At 43.5% G+C, this 24,064-nt stretch overlaps 1 protein-coding gene across 4 annotated transcripts in view; it reads right to left on the reverse strand.

Moving 5' to 3' along the window:
• Nucleotides 1-34: 34 nt before the first annotated feature.
• The window catches only part of GNAL (G protein subunit alpha L), a 315,605-nt gene continuing 291,575 nt past the window's right edge, over nt 35-24,064 (reverse strand). For all 4 annotated transcript variants that reach the window (XM_030552731.1, XM_030552732.1, XM_030552733.1 and 1 more), the window contains 6 exons: nt 20,859-20,932; nt 18,930-18,988; nt 18,388-18,508; nt 11,984-12,114; nt 9,771-9,838; nt 35-3,239 (listed from right to left, as the gene is read on the reverse strand). In XM_030552731.1, the coding sequence (XP_030408591.1) occupies nt 3,093-3,239; nt 9,771-9,838; nt 11,984-12,114; nt 18,388-18,508; nt 18,930-18,988; nt 20,859-20,932 (600 nt within the window). In that variant the 3' untranslated portion in view covers nt 35-3,092. The remainder of the gene's footprint in view (nt 3,240-9,770; nt 9,839-11,983; nt 12,115-18,387; nt 18,509-18,929; nt 18,989-20,858; nt 20,933-24,064) is intronic.

The following is a 24,064-nucleotide window of genomic DNA, read 5'->3' on the forward strand; positions in this document are numbered from 1 at the left end:
GTACATTATGTAAATTCTACAGCCTCTGCACTAGTATTTCCTACCCGGGAGGAGGCATAGTCTTTCAAGCTGGAACCATCACTGTATGTTTTATTGCTACGTGCCCTTCTAATGTGATACTTCTGTTTTTTAATGTCAGCAGGAGATAGATACATCAGTGGATTTCCTCAGCATTCCTAAGCTGTCACCCACAGGGAGAAAATCAGGAGAAATCCCTGCTGTGTTAATAGTTTTGGACTGTAATCCCCTGTCTTTCCACCCCTCCAGGGTCTACTTCAGCCCTTCCAAAAATTTGGGGTGGAATCTCTCAAGCTGCTCTTTTTAATAAAATGTGCTATGATAATCTTAACCTACAGGGCCCTATTGCACCCTATAGGTCAACGTGGAGAGGTTTTCCCCAACAAGGGAGGTCAGATACTGCTGCAGTAACATTTTCCCATCCGCTTCATGGTGGAGGACCCTGTACACATTATGCCCCTGTAGGATTCCAAAAGAATGTTAACAAAACTTGGTTATATTGATGCAGAGCCAGCTTTGAGCTGTAATATCAACTTTAATGGAGTTTTGGGGATTGCTTCGTAAGGGAAAGCTGTAGCAGCAGAGCTCCATTAGAGCCACAGCAATCCTTAGAGCTGGCGTAGTTGAGAGGCTGTCTGCCTCTGGGTGGCTAGATTGCAAAAATCTAGAAGCCAGAATCCCTGCTGCTTTATGTGGACAGGATAGACAAATGCAATTAAAAGAAAACCCATAAGGAAAGTCCACAGGAGGAACCAGTTTTCTTTTTGGTGCTCCTGCAGAACAGGTGGCTTTTAGCCTACAGGGGTGGTTTGTTTTGCCTACTTTTTCTTTTATTACTCATTCCCCCTTAAAAAGGTAAAGTTTTCATGTTTCTAAAATAATTTTGGAAGGGGAAGTGTGATAATCTATGCATAACCGGCAGTGGTAGATTTAGGGAATTATACCTATTACTAGCTAACCCCTGCCTTTCATTTTATAGGAAATATATAACTATCAAGACTATACATCCTACTAGCAGTTTCACTTGGAAGGATAATCTTACAAAGATACTGTCCTGTCTCTAAAATTATCCTATTTTAAAATAAAATTACTAAATTTATCTAAGTAAAAGAGGACTGGGTTTATAAAAATCTGATTCATATTGTGTTCCTGAAAACAACAATTCAGATCTTAATTTGTCCCTAAAATTTAAAACAAAGCCTGGAGCTAGTCCAAGGAGTGATTAAACAATCTATGAAGTAACATAGGCTAACACTTCTCTAGGTTTCTGTTATTGCAACTGTAATTTTAGACATTTGTACAGGTTATCTTGGACACAGGAAAAGTATATACTCACAGAGACATAAAACACCTATGTATAAAATATAAAGCAGTGTTATAGTTACTAAAAAGGACATGCCTTATTGCTACAGCAATTCTTGCTTTTTATATATTGTACTGTACCACAACTTGTTTTGAGAATGTCATTTGCATAAATTATTCAAGTTTGAGAAATATTCACACAGTTTGATTCTACAATATTTAAAATAAAACAATTTTCTAATGTCTCTTTATTAAAAGAGAAATAAAAATGTCATCTTGTAATTCTCTTAGGCCAGACACAAGGGTTTATACCTCTTTCCCCCCACCCCCCTTCTTGCTATTTACTTGCACAATGAAAGCTGCTGTTGGTACAAAGATTGACGAGCTCTATAGAATGGTGCTTTACAGATTCACAATCGGTCTGTGCAATTGTGACATACTATGAATGACCAAAGAATTACTAAACATATTTCTAAAGTTAAAGGAAAAAAAATCCTTGATTCCCATTAAAACAACACCAGGTTGCAATTTGGACACTTGAATGAATTCCAATGTTTTAAAGCTGAGATTTCAAAAGAGAAAGGCAGGTTGCTGCAACATCCGGTGACTGTAATACCTTACTTGAAAAGGTAAGTGGTTAATTTGCATAATTTATATTTTTTATACTAAAGAGCATTGTTTTTATATAAACCAGAAAAAAATCCCTAAACTCTACAGATAAAGTTCTTACCCCCAGTCACTGCTGCAGGTAAGGTTGACATCAAGCTGTACAGCGCAATCAAAAACATACTTACATCTTAGCTCATTTTACAGGTACAGCCATAATCAAGGCACAAAGATCTTCTACAAGTATTTTTCTTCAATAAAGTTGTACAAAATAATATTACATTTTACAGTCTGTACAATATAATAAACCAGCAGTAAAACAAAAAATATATATATAGGGAGAGGACTGTTGTCCAAGAATGATCTAAACTAAACGGATCATTTGTGGACAGCACAAATAACATAAGTGAGGGTGGTACATTTTCTGCCTAGATGCAACAGGCTGAAAAAGTAGCTGTAATTCAAATGCCTGAGGTGTGTGGAGGCACTTAGCCCCAAAACCCCAGAAAAATTGCTTATCTTCACCATGCCTCTCATTATCTACTCTACTTCCTGTGCCAGTAACGGCTTAAAAGAGGAGGTCACTTTATCAGCTGACCTGCAACTCAGTAATGCTAAAAACTGTGACTGTAATAAATATTGTGGTGCTGCTACATTGTGTGTATACTTCCTCAACAGTATTTAATAACCTGATACAAAGTGCATTATTCTTTTTTCAACCATCAAGTACTCTTAATATCATGTTAAAAAAGGGACCCACACAAGGATAGGTATGACGTTAGTGTCATCCAGCTGACATACTAGTTTGAACTAACATAACCTGCTGGAAAAAATTTAGCAGGTTGTGTTCAATTAGCAAAAATAAAACCCAAAAAACAAAACACACCCCTAAAGCAACAGAGGTAGCCAAAGGGCTTAGTGGAATGACAAAGAAGTGGCATATCAAAATAAAGCACACAAATAGTCCCAAAAAGCATAGCGGAAAAGAAACCCAAACTTGCTGCAAACCAGCTCAAAGGCGAAATAATTAAGGTAAACAACCTGAAAAGACTGACGTTTCTGTAGTATTTTCTTCCACCCTGTGTGGCATAGTATAGAGAGAGAGAGAGCGCGCAAGAGAGTAAGGAGCTAAGTATTTAAAACCACAGGCTCCACGGTGATCCCAATCACAAGAGTTCATACTGGCGAAGATGCATTCTCTGAATGATGTCTCGACAATCGTTGAACACTCTGCGGATGTTTTCTGTGTCCACTGCACATGTGAAATGTGGGTAGCAGTAATGCCTGCCATCTCCACTTGCTGTACTTATCCTCTGCAGAAAAGGAAGAGAACATATTGAAGACTGATTGCTCAGGGGTCTGTCAGCTCATTACATCCCAAACATGTGCCCAGTTGTAAAAGCTTAGCTGAAGAGCAAGAGCCCAGTTTTCAGCACTGCCAGTTTGACTATCCAAACGCAAATCCTGGATGTGCCTATGCCTTCCAAAGATATGTCCGTGTTTTCATATGATACACACTAAAGAAATGTATTAAGTAGGTAGGCATACAAACACAAGTAGCCCTTTAACAGGTCAGCTGCTGGCAATCTAGTGAAAAAGCCCCCATTTAAGTTGACTTTCAATTCTTAGATACTCATGTTGAGACGTTTATAACCCAGGCCACTTCAACTGCTTTAGGCAGTAGCAGATTAGATCACCATTTAGGAGCCTTGCCTGTGGATCTAGAGGCGTTCAGTGATTAGACACAGAAAACCCAAGGTTAGACAAAGAAAATGATATATAAGGGGTCTGTGAAGACAGACAGCAATGCCTGGGTATCTTTAAGCTATACCACCTTGCTCTTGCACTTCAGATGAAATTATATTATTTAAAAAGTGCTCCATTTCTTGCCCACAAGCCTAGGTAGCTTTATGTTCTCTGAAGCAGCAAATCATGGGATTCCAAGAGGATTAACAGCCTTACTGTTTTAACAGCCTTACTGACTGAGCATGTGAAAAATCTCATAGTTTATGAAGTTTTACGTTATACAGATCCTTTGACTTGGACATTTATGTTTAGACATGCTAGAAACTTTTCAGCATCTATGTATATGTAAGATAGAACCTTTCACTTCTAGGTCAATAGTTCAAATTATTATTGTTAAGCACCAACCCTATGATCAGCCCCGTATGAACACAGAGGAATCCTGGACTGGTTTTAAAGCTTACATGACTGAACTGGTCCTGTCTGATGTTAACAGAACTTGCTGCCAGCTAACAACTGCAGCCAATATTGGTTGGTTTTATAGTATGGGCCATCTACTAGGGGCTGGACTGTGATCATCATTGGTACTCTGGTTGACACTCAGCAAGAGAGACCAAGGAGTGAATGGGCATGAAAACTAAGCTACACTTCCCACCCCTAAAAGTTATGTCAAAAGGCTAGTGTGGGGAAATTTGCATTCCCTGTGACAACTAGCGAAGGGAGTGGCTCACAATCCATCCCACGACCACTGTCCTTAGAGACCAAAATACTCCCTTGTTTTGCACTAGGAAACAGACCCAGGAATGAGATCAGAGGGTAACTTTAAAGAATAATCATTTCAACTCATGGTATATTTTAATGTTACTATACGCAAAATAATCGTGCACTACCAGGAGACCTAATTAGTATTTCCAATTTATGAGTTGGGTAAACCAGGTAAAATATAAACGAAGTTTTAACAGAATATTAAGCACGGTATTATAAGGTTAAAATACCATTAAAATACCCAGTATAACTGCATGAAGGGTATCTTGTAAGAGCTGCTATGTTATATATTATAGGTACAAAACCTGTACTGTTAATAACCAAATATTGCATTCTATAATGCATCTATCCCAGGAATTATTTTTCTTTTTTTGGTGCCACCAAGTGGCAAAACTGTGAACTTTTGCTTTAAATCAGCAATGTAGCTTGTCTACAGGAATATACAGTTTGCATCAAGCTGGGGTGTGAACATTGCATGTGTGCATCATACATGTCATGTACAGCTTTATGGTAGTAACAAAGAACAGAACTCATCCCTCCTACTTCAAAAGCACGGGGCCCTGCTGTTTGAGCGACAGAGAATCTCCATTAGCTATTAGGAGTACAGTGCTTATCATATACAGCCAATTGCTGATTCCACCAAGCGAAGAACAAAGTAGCTAGTTCACCACAATGTTTTGGTGATGCCCAGTTACATTTGAGACTCTACAGCAGCATGTTAAAATATGTGTTTTCAAAATGTGGTATTTTTTGTGCCCTAGCAGTTAAGCAACTGTATAATTTTAGGAGATCATCCATCTACTGAATTTTCAACTCAAAACTTATTCTGAGGAGTCATATTAGACTTGTATTAAGAGAAGTGAGTGCCAACTCAAGGAAAAATACACACCTCTACAATAACATTTAGCAGAAGAACCATTACTATACTAGAATACAAGAAAAATATTGAAGTTGGATCCCTATAATTATGAACAGGTCAAGATTCAGAAGAATCTGTTGTGTTCTTAGTAAAGGAGCTAAATATACTATTCTTGGAATGCAGGTCAATGTATTCAGACAGTAGCTGCTTCAAGTCCAAGAAAAAATATTCAGATTTTCAAAATAAAAACCAGACTAAACCAGATTTGCCCCGCTGCTGTTTCTGTAGGGCTGACCCATTGTACTGAAGTAAAACATCAGCAGTTGCAGAATCCTGTATATAAAACATCAATATTTGTTTTGGGAGAATTGTAAAGAATAGATGAATGCTGGGTTCAACATTGTGAGGAGGAAGGATAGTCTTGTGATTAAGCACAGGACTAGGAGCCTGGAGAGTTTCCTATGAAACAGAGACCTCGTGAAATAGGAGACACTGCCATGAATTAGACATGTGACCTGACCTGGCAAGGAAAGAAACATTTTGCTAAGGCAAAGAGCTGTATTGCCAGTCTTGTCTTGGTGAGCCAAACAACTCTTCCTCCCATACCTAGCTAATGCTTTCATACATTGGAAACCAATGGCGTAGTTAGCACAGGTGCTGAATACCTGCAACTTGAAGTCACTGAAAATGAGAGAAAATGAAATGTCTACCTTCTGAAACTTATTAGCAATATTAGTCAGAGGTGTGTTTAAATATAAACACCTTTTCTTAACTAGTCTGTGTTAAACCTGTGTTTAATTAAGACAATCATCTGAAATAGAAATGGTGGCTGCAGTCCGGGTCAGCAGAGGGAGAGTTTTGAGAGTTGCAGCGTGCCAGGTACAGTTGCAGAGGGCTATAAGATGACACGACTTTCACAGGCTACCACAGCCCATTCCTAAAGCATCTTGTGCAGCAGTAGCAGGGGGCTGATGTGCCAAACCCATGAACATGACTATAGGCTACCAAAATTACAATAAAGAATGTGTAAGTAATAAAGGCAGATTTTCCAGGAAATGTAACAGAGCAGAACAAAAAAAAACCCAACAAACAGACCATAAAGAATTGAAAAGAAAAATGTAACAAAGGTAGTGAGATGAAAAACTTCTTCACTCTCTGAAGCATAAAATGTTCAAGGTTTCTCTTTCTAATTTGCTTCAGAACAGTATTTAAAATGTAAAATAAAATAACTACTTCAGTCTTACTCGCCTGCTGCCATTGGCAGTGGCACAGTGCAACGCCTTAGGAATATTTTTACTAGAAATACTTCCACTTGAGCTGGCTGACATTTTAAATATCCATATAGTGTTTGGATTCCCCCATTTTCTTTTACACTGAATAATGGAAAGAACAGATGTGTGAAAATTACCTGCCATAAACTCAAGGTGAGATTCTGCGCAGTGCTTCCATGGGGAGGGGAAGTTTAGGCTCACGTAAGCACCCTTGAAATCCTGGGTAGCTCCAGGTATCCCTGGGGGCCTGTCTAAATTATGGAAGCTACTCAGGCCTGCCAGGAATCTCTGCAGCACCATGTGCTCTGCTCCCACCCCAAAACACTCCTGCCTCAGGCACAACCATTAATCAAGACTTGTCAGGTGGACCTCAGAAGGCAGCCTTAAAGCTGTCTTCAGATGTGACTAAACAAGGGGAATCCTCCTCTGGCCAGAGAGGGGACATTTAGGCCCCCTTCATGCTGTTCTGGCTCTTTTATGCCAGGTACAGGGCCAAAGCTGGGAAGAGAATCTCACACTTCCGCTACCTGACTGCGGTGCTGAAGCTGATGTATGGGTTACACAACAGAGGGGACTGAAACCTTATGTAAGAGCAAAATCTGTGCTTGGCTGGGGGAACAAATATTTGATACAGGGCTCTTCAATTTAGCAGACAGAGGTCTAACACAGTCATGTGGCTGTGAGTTGAAGCTAGACAAATTCAGACTGGAGATAAGGGGCAAGTTTTCAACTGTGAAGGTGATTAACCATTGGAACAACTTACCCCCCACCCCAGTACCTCTAATTTACCCATAGCACCGCAAATTCCCCCTTTACACTTGATCCACCCTGGGTCGTGTGTTTTCCGAGAGCCAATGGACTGCCACCCCTCCCCCATACACCTCTGCCCTATACTCTTTCCCCAGCCTCCTGCTGCCCCCAATTCCTTCTCCAGCTTCCCTAGACCTCCTAACTCCTTCCTCCTCACTACACCCTATGTTCCCTGATCGCTCCACTTCAGCTTCAGGCCCCAAATCCCCCATTACTTTCTGCCATCCATGGGCCATGGGGAGGGGCTGTGTGTTTTTGGGCATGGTTTAGGCTCACCTCCCTTTCCTTTCCACCAGTTGCAAGTGGGGCATACTCCCAGCTCTTCACATCTGCCCAGATAGACCTCTCAGGGGGCATGAGGGCATCAGGTCTGGGAGTGACTCAGGGGGTCAGGCCATCAGGCGACTCTCAGGCCATCAAGATTTACAAATGGTTCCTGAGCCCCAAGATGTTACACTGATCCCCTCTGGCCTTGGAATCTATGAATCCCTCTCATCAGCTGAATATCTCAAGTTGCAGTGGGGGAGGTTTAGGTTGGATATTAGGAAAAATGTTTTCACTCAGAGAGTGGTGAAACACTGGAATGGGTTACCTAGGGAGGTGGTGGAATCTCCTTTCTTAGAGGTTTTTAAGGTCAGGCTTGACAAAGCCCTGGCGGGGATGATTTAGCTGGGGATTGGCCCTGCTTTGAGCAGGGGGTTGGACTAGATTACCTCCTGAGGTCCCTTCCAATCCTGATATTCTATGATTCTATGATTACTAAGGAAACAGAAGAACTGCAAGAGGGGCCTACTTGCCTGATACACGGGCTGGACATTAACACTCACTAGAAGTGATTCAGGAGAGAGAATGTGTAGGTGTTTGTTGTTTTATCCCCAGATCTGTAACTCTTGTGTGCTTTCCGAGTGAAAGTTACTGTTTTTTCTGAAACTCCTGTACCAGCCTGTGTTCCTTACTTTACCTGCCAGGTGTCCCCGAAGAGTTAAACTATAGTCCAGAGTGCTGCTGGAGGAGACTTTGGTGTGGGAGTATGCATATTTGACTGGAGAACCCAGAGAATTGGTTCAGGGGCCTAGAGCAGCTAAACTATGGGTCCCACATCCCAAGGAATAGGGCCCGGATGGGAGGGCTGCACCTGGGAGGTGGGTGCCTCAGAGGCCCAGAGTTACAAACAAGTCACTTGTCGCTGCGCAGACCCAGCTGGCTTGGAAGCATGTAGGATCCAAAGGTTTGGTCCAATTACAACAGATTGTTGACTGTCTACCGGGGGGATTCAGACAGGCCTATAACTAGGGCCCTATCAAATTCACGGTCCGTTTTGGTCAATTTCACAGTCATAGGATTTTAAAAATCATAAATTTCATTATTTCAGCTATTTAAATCTGAAACTTCACAGTATTGTAATTATGGGGTCCTGACTCAAAAAGGAGTTGTGGGGAGGTTACAGGGTTATTGTAGAGGGGGTTGCGGTACTGCTACCCTTACTTCTGCACTGCTATACTAGCGTTGCCTTCAGAGTTGGGCAGCTGGAGAGCGGCAGCTGCTGGCCGGGAGCCCAGCTCTGAAGGCAGAGCCACCAGCAGCAGCAGCAGCAGCCACTCTCCAGCCACCCCTTCAGAGTTAGGTGCCTGGCCAACAGCCACCGCTCTCTGGCTGCCCAGTTCTGAAATCAGCATAGAAGTAAGGGTGGCAATACCGTAACCCCCTAAAATAACCTTGTTACCCCCATCCTGAAACTCCCTTTTGGGTTAAGACCCCCAATTTGAGAAATGCTGGTCTCGCCTGTGAAATCTGTATAGTATAGGGTAAAAGCTCACAAAAGATCAGATTTCATGGTCCATGATGCGTTTTCATGGTTGTGAATTTGGCGGGGCCCTATCTATAACAAACCTGTCGCTAAGTGTAGGAGCTGACCTCAGTAATGGATTGTGAACACCATACAGGCCACACAGCCAGCACAGAGATGTGAATGAAATCTGCTATGCAACAAGAATAAGCTTTTATAGATAGATAAATCCTCAAAATAAATCACAGAAATTAGAAGTGGAAGTGGTCCATATTGCTGTGGCCATGTGCACAATGGCGAACGAAAGGAAAGAGAAAGGCAGTCTAGGACCACAGTAGACTAAGTACCAGACTGGGTTTCAGGAGACTATTTCTGGCTCTGCCGACGACTCTCTATGCATCACTTGGCATCTTGGTGCCTTAGTTTCACCATTTATAAAATGGGCTTCATCTTTTTTCAGTGCTGTGACATGTATGGCTGAAAAAAGCTATGAAAGAGGTAAGCATTTTTTCCCCACCCTATTATTGCAAAATGTGACCATATTGTCATGTGTGTTTAATGAGCATAACCTCCATGATATGACTATATACAGGTTTTTGAAATTACTCACTAAAAACTCATCCCGGATAAAGAACTTGGCTCTTGTGACTTTGGGATCTTCTCCAGCATCTGGTGTTGCTGTTTAATTAAAAATAAATTCTATCAGATAAATTAAATAAATGAGAACTATTTTGCATATTTAATAACAGATGGAATAAATATGAGATAGTTCTTTGCTATAGGAATTAAAAAACAATATACTTACATTACATTCACAATTGGTTCTTCCAAAACGAAAAAACACTTTAAACCAGCGTTTCTCAAACTGGGATCTGGTCCACAAGGACACTTCAGTTGGTCTGCGGGCCCCACTGATCAACCTCTCCCCCACCCTCCCAGTGCCTCCTGCATGCCGGGGAATGGGGGAAGGGGGTGGAATCATGTCCAGGGCCACCAGCCTGCTGATCAACTGCTCCCCGTCCCTTCCAGTGCCTCCTGCATGCTGTGGAACAGCTGTTACCCGGCATGCCGCTGGCGCTAGGAGGGAGGGGGAGAAGCAGAAACAAGGTGTGCTTGGGGGAAGGGGTGGAAAGAGGCACGGAAAAGGAGGGGCAGCAGTAGAGCGGGAGAGGAAGAGGTGAGGTGGGATCTTAGGGGAAGAGGTGGAGTGGGGGCAGGGCCTGGGACTGAGCGGGAGGCTTGGGGGTCCACAAATTTTTTTAAATCAAAATGGGGATCCTCAGGTTGCTAAAGTTTGAGAACCGCTGCTTTAACCCATCTTAAATAAACAAACTTCTATTTCACAGCTTGTTAAGGGCAACAGCTCCTTGGATAACTTGGGAACATTGCTTATGGCTTATTGCTTGGTCATACAAACCACTAGAACGGATTGTAGACTCTGCAAATGCTTACTCACATTGATCACTTTATTCACATGGATCAGTGTTTGGGATTAACTTGGTACCATATGCTGATTTGAAAAATGGCCTCAAGTGTGTAACACAATGAAGCTACTACACAGAGTAATTTGGCTTTACAAATAATAATAAGATGTTACCTTTCTTTTAAAGTAAATTTGTTCTCTTTTTTTAAAACAATGTAAATATTTTTCACACTAGCAACTATTTATAATTAGAAAATATTTCAATGTAAAGTACATTTTCTTAACAATGCCTAGCATTTAGTAACAGGAAAACACTGAAATGTGAAAATAGCAATTCAGTAGTTAAACATTCTGTTGCTTTCGTATCGGTTGCCAAAGTTTTGATGCTGAAGACCATTTATTATATAAGTCAGGCCCTACTTGAAATGCTGGCTGACTGTCAAATAATTGTGGCTGAGATGCGGACAAGACATAGAAAACGGTAGAAAAGTAATAATGGATCTTTATTAATTGTGGTAATTTGGAAAACCCAGAGAACACCTACTTGTTTAAGAAAAATTTGCTAGAACAATATGAACACTTAAATATTATGTTATGTCTGCTAATTTTTTTGATAACCACACATCTTGCTACAACTATATTAGAGTCGTTAACGTGTGGGTCTGACAGCGGGAGCCTGCCCGCCTGCCCTCGGGGATGACAGCCAGAGCGCTGCTGCCTGGGACTGACAGGCAGAGCCCTGCCACTGTCAGCATGGATAAATGGGGAAAAAAGTGTGTGTTGCAAATCTCAAAATGTAAGCAAAACTGGGAACTGTGCAAAGTAAGCTAATTAAAATAAAAACTGCACTGGAAGCTTGCTATTACGGGATCCGCAATATAGTAAATTAAGTAGTACATAAGGTGTTTTTTCATCCCCAAGTTAACAGGGTACTTAAGCATATGCTTAACTACGCATGTGAGGAGTCTCTATTGACTCAATGGAACTAATTATGTGCTTAAGTATCTTGCTGAATTGGGGCAATATTGGTCAATTTTTTAATGTTCTTGTTCAGTACAGGAAATTCATTCCTCTAGATCACGTCAACTCTATTTGTTTTGGGTACAGAATTCATTTTATCCTGAAATAAGCAATGAATTGAAGAAAGAAGCTTGCTTCATTCCATCCCATTCTATCATAATTTTGTATGTAACTAAGATATGTGATCAGATGCTTACAAATAAAATAGGGCAAAGACCTTTCCCAAGTTAAGTTTTCCCTTTGTGTGTGTAGATGGATGTGTCCTATCTTTTCAGAGTGGTGTATCATCATTTTGATTGAAAGAATCCGCATGCTTTGTAGTACTTGTGAGAACAAGGATTATGCCTGCTACTTTAATCCCTACAGTTACGAAATCTTACCATCATCAGGTACAGTGTAACGCACATATTCAGGAAAGTAATCTTCAATTTTTGATTTCCCTGCCAAGACCTTTTCAGCTAGCATATCCTGTTTGTTCAAGAACAAAATGATAGAAATGGTCCGTAACCACCTGTGAAGAACAAACGAGATGTTGATGCCAACTCTAACACATCCACTGGACAACCATTTCATAAAGGAATCTTTAATGGCCTATTCCTATTTTGTGTGATTTTGTTTGATAAAAAACCCCAACCTAGCTAAACTAATATTTCAGTTATCTTGAATTCACATCCGTACTGGTTGATATAGCGTTTCAAATATATTGTTTTATAGATTAACCCTCTGCTACCAAATCACTAGCCCTAGGCACCAGAGCGTTAACATTTTCTAAAAACGTCACAGTAAAAACTTAATACTAGCACTCCTTAACATGTAAAGATGTGCTTGGTTCTACTAAAGCAATAGAGAAATATTGGAGGTTACCTATCTGTCTTGCACATTTTTCATACAAATTGCTGTATCTGAACTGATCAACTGACCATCCAAACCAGAATCCTATATAGTACCTGATGAGTCGAGGAAGTAAACCCCATTCTGCCACAATGATGCACCAGACTATTATTGTGACACTATACCACTGGGATTTGTGCTAAAAATTCTTCCTGACCTAGTCTGAGGCCTGGTCTACACTACGCGTTTATACCGAATTTAGCAGCATTAAACTGATTTAACCCTGCACCCATCCACACAACGAAGCCCTTTATATCGATATAAAGGGCTCTTAAAACCGATTTCTGTACTCCTCCCCGACGAGGGAAGTAGCGCTGATATCGGTATTGTCATGTTGGATTAGAGCTAGTGTGGCCGCAATTCGATGGTATTGGCCTCCGGGCGGTATCCCATAGTGCACCATTGTGACCGCTTTGGAAAGCCATCTGAACTCGGCTGCACTGGCCAGGTAGACAGGAAAAGCCCCGTGAACTTTTGAATTTCATTTCCTGTTTGGCCAGTGTGGAGAGCTCACCAGCACAGGTGATCACGCAGAGCTCATCAGCACAGGTAACAATGCAGTCTCCTGAGAATCAAAAAAGAGCTCCAGCATGGAATGCACGGGAGGTACTGGATCTGATCACCGTATGGGGAGAGGATTCTGTGCTAAAAGAACTCCGTTCCAAAAGACAAAATGAAAAAACATTTGAAAAAATTTCCAAGGCCATGATGGAGAGAGGCCACACCAGGGACTCTGTACAGTGCCGTGTGAAAGTTAAGGAGCTCAGACAAGCCTACCAGAAAACCAAAGAAGCAAACGGAAGGTCCAGGGCAGGGCCTAAAACATGCCACTTCTAAGCTGAGCTGCCACCACTACCCTACCACTGTCCGTGGATTCTGAGGTGGGGGGAGTAATCTCAGCCATGGCTGAGGATTCTGCGGACAGGGAAGATGAGGCGGAGGAAGAGGACGACGAGCTTGCAGAGAGCACACAGCCCTCCGTTCTCCCCAACAGCCAGGAGCTTTTTCTCACCCTGACGGAATTACCCTCCCAGCCCTCCCAAGCCACTATCCCAGACAATGAAGCCATGCAAGCGACCTCTGGTGAGTGTACCTTTGTAAATATAAAACATGGTTTAAAAGCAAGCGTTTTTTAATGATTAATTTGCCTTGAGAATTTGGGATGCATTCGCGGCCAGTAAAGTTACTGGAAAAGTCTGTTAACATGTCTGGGGATGGAGCGGAAATCCTCCAGGGACATCTGGATGAAGCTCTCCTGGAGGTACTCCAAAAGACTTTGCAGAAAGTTTCTGGGCAGGGCAGCCTTATTCCATCTTTCATGGTAGGACACTTGACCACGCCATGCATGTAGCAAGAAATCTGGTATCATTGCATGACAAAGCCTAGCTGCGTATGGTCCCAGTGTTTGCTGGCATTCAAGCAACATCCGTTCTTTATCTCGCTGTGTTATCCTCAGGAGAATGATATCATTCATGGTAACCTGGTTGAAATACGGGAATTTAATTAAGGGGAGGGACAGAGATGGTTGGGCTGTTTGCCTGTTGCTTAAAAGAAATCCTTCCCTGCATTTAGCCAAGCCGGGTGTGGGGGTGGGGGGCGGGCGGTGTGTGATTGGTGCTCAGCTTTTTCATGTTTGGCTAGCTGGGATCTTCCCTGCTACCAGCCACGCAGTGGGGGGGAGGGTGGCTAGCAGCGATCTTCCATGATACCAGCCATGCGGTGGGGGGGAGGGGTAAAGCGATCAACCCAGAGAATTGGATGGGGGCGGTTCTGGTGCTGCTCATTAACAGGAAAGAAGCAGCAGTCAACGGGCTTTGCTTGCTATTTGGGAAAGGAGGGCGCTGGATATATGAATGCTGCAGAAGCTGAAAGACAATGGCTTACCATGGCCACATGCAAGCCGAATTCTGATGCCCGGACCTGCGTCTGTGATCTCTAACACCAGAGCCGCAGGCACTCAATATTAAGATGCAAAATGCGACCTTGTAGTGAGATCACATGTGCTATGTAAGGTGAATAGTGTTGTTCACCATGGAAGAGTATAAGCATTGTTCTGTAAAATGTATCTTTTTAAATACTGCTCTCCCTTTTTTCCCTCCCTCATGCAGCTGCAAATTTTTCAAGTCTCCCTCCTCCATCCCGAGGGCTATCTCAGATAAGGCGATGGAAAAAAAAGACGCAAGACGAAATGTTCTCGGAAATCATGGAAGTGACCCGCAATGAAAGAGCTCATCTGAATGAGTGGAAGGATGTGATATCAAAGCACAGGAAAGATGCCAGTGACCGTGAGGACAGGAGGGAGCAACGTGAAGATAGGAGGGATGAACGTGAGGAGAGGAGAGATGCTCAAGATGAGAGGTGGCGGCAGGAAGATCTGAGGTGATGGGATGCAACTCTGGGGCTGCTGGGTGATCAAACAGACATGCTGTGGCGTCTGGTGGAGCTTCAGGAATGGCAGCAGTATTACAGAGTGCCGCTGCAGCCCCTGTATAACCGCCCTCCCCCCTCACCATGTTCCTTGCCTCCTCACCCACCAGACAACTAAGAACGCCTGGGGGGAGGCTCTGTGCACCCGCCCATTCCACCCCAGTGGACAGCCCAACCAAAAGTCTGTCATTATTCTGAAATTTTTTTAGTGGCCTTTTCCTTCCTATCCTCCTCCCAAACCCCACCCGGGCTACCTTGTCAGTTCTCGCCCTCTTTTTATAATTAATTAATAAATAATACATGATTTTTAAATGAGAGTGACTATTTCCTTAGGAAGCAAGCAGTAATTGAAGGGGGAGGGTGAGTGGCTTACAGGGAATGAGTCAATCAAGGGGGCGAGGGGTTTCATCAAGGAGAAACAAACACAACAGTCACACTGTACCCTGGCCCATGATGAAACTGGTTTTCAAAGCTTCTTTGATGCGCACCGCTTCTTGGTGTGCTCTTCTAATCGCCCTGGTGTCTGGCTGTGCGTAATCAGCAGCCAGGTGATTTGCCTCAGCCTCCCACCCTGCCATAAAGGTCTCCCTCTTACTCTCACAGAGATTGTGGAGCACACAGCAAGCAGCAGTAACAATGGGGATACTGGTTTGGCTGAGGTCTGAGCGAGTCAGTAATGTGCGCCAGCGCGCCTTTAAACGTCCAAATGCATATTCTACCACCATTCTGCACTTGCTCAGCCTGTAGTTGAACAGCTCCTGACTACTGTCCAGGCTGCCTGTGTATGGCTTCATAAGCCATGGCATTAAGGGGTAGGCTGGGTCCCCCAGAATAACTACAGGCATTTCAACATCTGCAACTGTTAATTTCTGATCTGGGAAGTCATTCCCTTGCTGCAGCCGTTTAAACAGAGTAGTGTTCCTGAAGACGCGAGCATCATGAACGCTCCCCGGCCATCCCACATGGATGTTGGTGAAACGTCCCTTGTAATCCATCAGTGCTTGCAGCACCATGGAAAAGTACCCCTTGCGGTTTATGCACTGGGTGCCCTGGTGCTCCGGTGCCAAGATAGGGATATGGGTTCCATCTATCGCCCCCCCCCACAGTTAGGGAATTCCTTTGCAGCAAAGCCATCCACTATGACCTGCACATTTCCCAGAGTCACAACCTTTTGTAGCAGCAGCTTAATGATTACTTGCATCACAGCAGCCCTCACAGTAGATTTGCCGACTCCAAATTGATTCCCGACTGACCAGTAGCTGTCTGGCGTTGCAAGCTTCCAGAGGGCTATCGCCACTTGCTTCTCAGCTGTGAGGGCTGCTCTCATCTTGGTATTCTGGTGTTTCAGGGCAGGGGAAAGAAAGTCACAAAGTTCCATGAAAATGCCCTTACGCATGCGAAAGTTTCCCAGCCACTGGGAATCGTCCCACACCTGCAATACTGTGCGGTCCCATCAGTCTGTGCCTGTTTCCCGGGCCCAAAATCGGTGTTCAATGGCTAGAACCTGCCCCATTACCAGCATGATCTTCAAAGCGCAGGGGCCCGCCGGTTTGAGAGAATTCTGTGTCCTTGTCCTCAGCACTCTCGTCGTCACGCTGCCGTAGCCGCCTCCTCCTTGACTGCTTTTGCAGGTCCTGGTTAAGCATTGACTGCACGAGAATGCGCGAGGTGTTTACAACGTCCATGATTGCTGTCTCGAGCTAAGCAGGGTCCATGCTTGCTGTGCTATGGCGTCTGCCCAGTTCACCCAGGGAAAAAGGTGCAAAACGGTTGTCTGCTACTTGCATGGAGGAAGGGGTGAGGCTGTACCCAGAACCACCCGCAACAATGTTTTTTGCCCCATCAGGCACTGGGATCTCAACCCAGAATTCCAATAGGCGGGGGAGACTGCGGGAACTATGGGATAGCTATGGGATAGCTACCCACAGTGCAACGCTCTGGAAATCGACACTAGCCTCGGTACATGGACGCACATCGCCAAATTAATGTGCTTAGTGTGGCCGTGTGCACTCGACTTTATACAATGTGTTTTAAAAAACCGGTTTCTGTAAAATCGGAATAATCCCGTAGTGTAGACATACCCTGACAATCACCTCACGCCTGGGAGCATAAAGATAGATAGATCAAGTCTTATAACTTCTCATGATCTTACACTGTATTTCATTTTTACTTATTATCAATTAGAAATCTATTCAATTGCTAGCTAGTTACCATATCTATCATTTACAGAGACTACAACATTAGTATAATGTAAAAGAATGCTACAATTAGATTAGAGAGAGAAACTGTGGTAGCTGTTAAAATATCTAATTATATACTTATCATACAATACAACCTTGTAACTTCACACTTTAGTAAATGGCAAACTCCAAATTTCATACATTAATCTCCCTACAGATTTTGGAGCTGCTTGAAATGATGCCCTGCAAGATTTTGTGGTTGTATTAGGGATGGGAACAAGAAATGTGACATCATGCTGTCAGCTGGACCTATCATGAAGCCCCACGTCATGCGCTAACCTTGACCCAAACAGTGGCTAAAGTTCTTAAAGAGGACTACTTGCTTATAACTGGGTGCAGTCCCACTGGACTTGTTTTCAGGGGACGACTCTTAGGAGAGCCGCTGCCTGTATGCTCTTGTGGTATTGAGACTGATGCCATGAACGTGCATGAAGTTGGTTGTTGCTACTGCTACCATACTGCTGGATGAGAGGACATCCTCAATGTATCTGCTCCCACCTGAGGGGGAGATGGAGCTGAAATATGAGAACATCCTGATCTTCCCCACTCAAACATAGCGATGGCAGAAGTGGGTTTCACTCGCTTCCTTAGCTTAGCACTACAGAAATACAGAAGTGGTGGCAGCTCTTGAGACCTGGCTGCTGACCTTTCCAAAGTCCTTCTCACTCCCTGCCTGAATCTGTATGCTTCTGGTGGGCCATCTGGACTGTTGGCTTCTTGTTCAATTCTATGATCTTGTTAGAATACCGAGAAACTGACATAGTCTTGTCTCTGCAGCAGCAGCAATGTACTGTAAGTACAATAGCCCTGTTCCAGGGCCATAGCTGGTGTTGCGGAGGGGTTAGTGCAGTTGGTGGTGCTTCAAGATCAGTTACCAGGGAACATTCTGGTCCTGTCTTGACATTTTGTAAACAAAAAAAATCTAAATACATAGCAGTGGGGCCTGCTCACTAGTGAGGTATCACTGTATGCCCTGAAGTACATGTTCTCTGGCAACTTAAACTGGCAAACTTCTTTTCAGTCGGTAAGGAAAGATATTTTATTTGAAATTTCTATAAGTTGCTACAGAGATAACAAATAGAAAAAGTACTTGACTGAGCCTTTAAAATTATTAACTAATGTTTAAGTAATTAATACTTGAACAAAGGTTAGAAAAATGTATGTGCTAAATGCTAATTTCATTATTACTGACTACATTAATGCTCCAGAAAGAGATTTATTTTTACCTATTGTTCCAGATGCTTTTGAAGAGATCCAGCGATTCCCGTAGTCTGTTTGTGTTATTGTCTTCCCTTATTACCATGTTGTAGCTGCTACAGGCCACAACAAAGATTATAGCAGTGACATCTTGGTGGAACACACAAAAGAAAAAAAATAAAGAGAACAGAATGTTTCATTTACCTCAAACAAACTCAACGTTGTTATATTTTAATGCAGTCACACAAAGGCACCACACAACTCCGTCTGCAGTGTGTACTCTAACTTATGTTGGAAGAAGTTATATGTGATGTTGGGTTCCTGTATTAGTGTCACATGGTGATGTGCAGTTTTAATCTATGTTCAAATGAGACTGTTTTGCTGTAAACACCTCATTTGGTAAGAGAAACTTAAGAGAAGATGTAGTGAACTGATAAAATAATACAAAATTCACAGATGCTTTTGAAAAAAAGAGACAGGCTTATTTAAATTTAGTGTAAACCAAAATTCTAAGAGCAGAAACTCTCCCAGCAGAGAAGAGATTCAAGCTAAAAATGTGGTGCAGACTTACCATTAAAACATTGGATCCATTTTCTTCTTTCATCTCTCTGGCCACCTACATCAAACATGCTGTTAAAAAGCCATAGGATGTTATATCATTTGTGTGCACTAGGAAAATCACATGAAGCATGCAGGGTTAGGGTTCAGTCTGACAGATCTAAGGGCAAAAGCAAAGAAATATTGCCTGAAGGGGAAGAGTTCCTGAAATTGTGTTGCCATGTCATGCAGACATCATAATTCTATCTTCCCTGCCCTGTTGGGAGAATTCCTCTGAATTTCTACAGAAACACACTTTTCCTGCAGGATAAATAGATTTTTAAGCCTTTAGGACAGGGGTCTCAAACTCAATTTACCTTAGGGCCAGTGCAAGTCCTCAAATCCTCCCAGTGGGCCAATGTCACTCATGCTGCCCAGTACCCGCTCCCCAAAAAACTCCACCCCCAACCTGCCTAAGGTTCTGGGCAGAGATTGGGTTGGAGAGGAGGTCTGAGATAGGAGATTGGGGTGCAGGCTCTGGGAGGGAGTTTGGATGCAGAAGGGATGAGAGATTGGGCTCTGGGAGGGAGTTTGGGTGGGGGAGGGGGTCTGGGGTGCAGGCTCTGGAATGGAGTTTGGGGGCTGGGGTGTGTGTGGGGAGGGGATGCAGGCTCTGGGAGGGAGTTTGGGGGCTGTGGGTGCAGGCTCTGGGAGGGGTGTGGGGGTGTGGCGCTTATCTGGGGCTCTAAGACAAGGCAGGCCGGGGGACCTCTGTGCACTTCTTGCGCCAGGCACAGCCCCTGCAGCGTCCCATTGGCCACAGGGGCGCTCAGGGTAGGGCAGCACATGGAGGCACAGTCCTGCCCCTCGACCACAGGGAGGGGCCGGTAGCCACTGGAGCAAGCAGACAGATGCCGCTTAGCTCTGCTGTGCTGCTGGGGCCCCTGGGGGTGGTATGGCCAAGGGAGAGATCTGGCCCCAAACTGCTGGAGCCCCAGGGGCTACATTGGGGAGGCTCACGGGCCGCAGATGGCCTGCGGGCCAGGAGTTTGAGACCTCTGCTTTAGAACTATATGTGGCTGAGGTTTTGTGTGAGACCCTTTTATAGGTTTGCCATCAAAATGTTTGGACTCACTGTGCTCTAACAGGCACAAGTTTCAGAACATTTCCAACACTCAGTGGGGAAGTTAAAATTCAGAGGCATGATATTGATAAAATATTTTGGTTAAAAATAAAAACTACAAGCAGCCTGATGAGGCATATGAAAAAAAATGTGTGTATTTTAATAGGGAAACAATATAAAACAGTGCTGGGAAACCTGCGGCCCGCAGGGCACATGCGGCCCATTAGAGTAATCTGATTGCGGGCCGTGAGACATTTTGCTGATGTTGACCGTCCGCAGGCACGACCCCCCGCAGCTCCCAGTTGCCACGGTTCACCGTTCCCGGCCAAGGGGAGATGTGGGAAGTGGAGGCTTTGTGGCCCGCAATCTGATTACCCTAATGGGCCACATGCAGCCTGTGGGCTCCAGGTTGCCCACCACTGATATAAAACCTCAAAATTCATAGATTACAGCTCTTCAGAACAAGAAGAGACTTATTTCTTTGGGCCTAATTCTTCAAACCCTTGCTGATGCAAATATTCCCAATGAAGTCTGCATCGATGCCAAAGAAAGTAAAGAAAGTACTGTGTAAATTGACAAGATTACACAAACATTATGAAATGAAATAATAAGCAACATCCACCACAGATACACCTTAGGATAGAAAGACACGAGGGGACACTACTACAGTTTTCAGCTTTCTTTTCTTTTCGAGTAAAAGCCAATTACACTGTATCCTATAAAGATAAAGAGGTTGGAAGACCTACAATAGCTACAATATAAAAAATGTGAGGTAGGGACATCTGAATCAAGTGGTTCAAAGTGAGTACAATAACCATAAATTATTGCTAATACACTTACTGAAAATTTACTTTATCTACTTGAAATCTTGTTTCAAAAATCCCTGATGTCAAAACTCTGCATCTTAATAGATCCTAGAAATAAGAAAATAGACACAGATGAATGACATTTTTACACCCTTATTTTGATTTGAAAAGCATGGAATACTCCTTTAGATGAAAATCCTTGATGTTTATTTTAAATAAAGTAAAATCTGTCTTGTTTATAAGCATTTACCTGCAAATTCACACAATCAGTATACAAATAACATAACTAGATCTTGACTTTGTAGAAGCAGGGGGATGTCGGATGTTTTCGTCCACTAAACACATATTGAAGTCTGTTACTGATGATTGTCTAAAGATGCACATGTGAGATGGATAATGTATTTTAAATTATATAAAAATAAGTTTAAAATGTTAGGTTGCAAAGACAAGCACTCACAAGTTAGGGAATGCCAGATTTACAGTTGCTTATACAACCTTAATTCTGCCCCTCTTATGCCCTGAATGAGATGAGTCCTAGGGAAAAATAGTATGTGATCATGTAATTAAAGACTGTATCATAACTAACAAGGGGGCAGAATTAAGATCATATGCACAGCTGCAAACCTGGCATTTCCTGTCTTTCGAGTACTGCTTAACTTTAAAACAAATGATATTCTTAACATAGTTTTTAATGTAATTTCCTAGGGTTTTTTAAAGGAAAAATATTTTAAAATTCTACCATGTGCAAGAGAAGTTAACTCACCTTCCGCAGTAACTGAGGTTCTTTGAGATGGGGGTCCCTATGGATACTCCATTTCAGGTGACGGTGCATTCCAGCACCGTTGATCAGAGATTTTTGGTAGCAGTGCCTGGTCGGGCTGCGTGTGTGCAGCAGCTGTCTCGCGGCCCACATCCGTCAGTTCCTTCTCTACCGTAGAATCCTCACAACGAACTCCAAAGTAGAGGAGAGGAAGGTGGGTAGTGGAGCAATCACAAGAACCCACCATCTCGAAGAACCTCAATTACCGCACAAGATGAGTAACTTTCTCTTCTTCTTCGAGTGTTGTCCCTGTGGGTGCTCCACTTCAGGTGAATGTAAAGCAGTACCCATTATGGTTGGGGGGGCTTTGGAGTTATGTGAATGGTAGAAGTAGAGAGGACTGTGAGGTCTAGTGTGGCATCTGCCCTAAAGTCTTGAGTGATGGCAGCGTGGTTAGCAAAGGTATGCGCTGATGTTCATGTGGCAGTTTTGCAAATTTCCACATGGAATGCCATGCATGTTGCCATGGCCCTAGTAGAATGGATCTAATCCCAGTAGAGAATTGTATGTTGTGTGTTTGGTAACACAGGCAGATGCAATTGCATATTCAGTTGGAAAGGCATTGCTTGGATATAGCAGCACCTTCTGATCATTCTGTCATCGAAATGAACAATCTCAGGGATTTACGAAAAGGTTTTGTTCTGTTTAAGTAGAAGGCTATAGCCCTCCTAACATCCAGGAGTGCAATGAAGTGTCTTATAGGTTTTGTGCAGTTTAGGATAGAATGCAGGGAGATGAATAGGTTGGTTGATATGGAAGGCAGACGAAGACTATGTAGGGTGGATTGCCCAACAGTGCACTAATCTTGCTAACCCCTCTAGCGGATGTGATGGCCACTAAGAATGCCACCTTCACTGACGTGTGTTGTAAGGAGCAGGTGGCTAGTGGTTTGAATGAGGACTAGGTTCAGATCCCACATGGATGTGGGAGAGTGTACTTTGGGGTAAAGGTTCTGGAGGCCAGCTAAGAAGTGTTTCATGATTGGATGTGTAAATGTCGAGAACCCATCACTCTTGTCATGGAAGGTATTCATTGCAGAGAGATGGACTTTGATAGAGCTTAGGGATAGGTCTGAGTTCTTAAGCTCTAGAAAATAGTCTAACACCATGGGTAGGGGTGTAGTGCAGGGAGTGAGGTGTTTGTCAAGATTCCATGTGGAAAAGCGTTTCCATTTTTGTAGGTAGGTCTTCCACGTGGACTCATGTCTGTAGTTCATTAACACATGTTTGACTTGTTCTGAACAGGTTAACATGTATAAATGGAACCATGGAGCAGCCACACCTTCAGATGGAGCTTCTCCAGTTGTGGATGGATGATGTGGCTGTTGGCCTGTGACACGAGGTCTGGCTTCATTGGGAGGATCCGTGGAGGACAAACTGACATGTGCAGAAGGTAAGGGTACCAGGTCTGTCTGGGCCATGCTGGAGCAATCATGATGGTCCTGGCCTTGTCATCCCTGATTTTGCATAGGACTCTGTATATCAGAGGTATGGGAGGGAATGCGTATGTGAGTATCTTGTCCCAACTGATTAGGAAAGCATCCCCCAGAGATCAGGGACTGAGTCCCGCCTTGGACAGAACTGTGGGCATTTGTGGGAACTGTGGCAAATAGATCGACAGAGGGAAATCCCCATTGGTAGCAGATCTGTTGTAAGATCATATGATTCAATTCCCACTCGTGCTCCTGCGAAAGGTGTCTGCTTAGTGTGTCAGATGTGGTATTTAGACATCCCGGGAGACAGGAAGCTGAGATGTCAATGTAGTGTCTCATGGCCTCGGTGCAGAGGGAATGAGACCGAGCCACCCCTTGTCTGTTAATGTAAAACATGCACACTACGTTGTCTGTTATCACTCTTAGATTCATTTCTTATGAGAGACAGGAAATGAAGGCAGGCTTTCTCACCACTCTGAGTTCCAGTAACTTTCTGTGTAGGCATGTCTTGGATGGTGACCACCTGCCTTGTACTGTGTGGTGATTCTGGTGCGCCCCCCAGCCCAGTAGGGAGGCATCAGTTGTGATCATGATCAATGGTGGTGTTTGTTGGAAGGGAATACCCACACATAGGTTTTCTGGTTTGGTCCACTACTGCAGGGATTCTAGGACTTTGGGAGGTGGTGTAATGAGCTTGTTCAGGCTGTATTTGGTGGGTCTGTACACTGAACTCAGCCAGCCTTGGAGAAACTGCATATGTAGTCTGGCATGCTTTACCATGAATGTGGTGGCAGCCATGTGTCCTAATAGTTGTAAGCAGGTCCTCGCCTCAATCTATGGACATATGGAGACGTTGTCTACCAGGTGTTTCATAGCCTGATATCTGGTATGGGATAAAAAGCTTTGTCTGGAACTGAGTTAAGGTGTGCCCCGATGAAGTCTAACTGCTGCGTGGGTACTAATGTTGACTTTTGCACGTTGAGTTGAA

This window comes from Gopherus evgoodei, chromosome 2 (genome assembly GCF_007399415.2).
Source record: "Gopherus evgoodei ecotype Sinaloan lineage chromosome 2, rGopEvg1_v1.p, whole genome shotgun sequence".
Lineage (NCBI taxonomy): Eukaryota > Metazoa > Chordata > Testudines > Testudinidae > Gopherus > Gopherus evgoodei.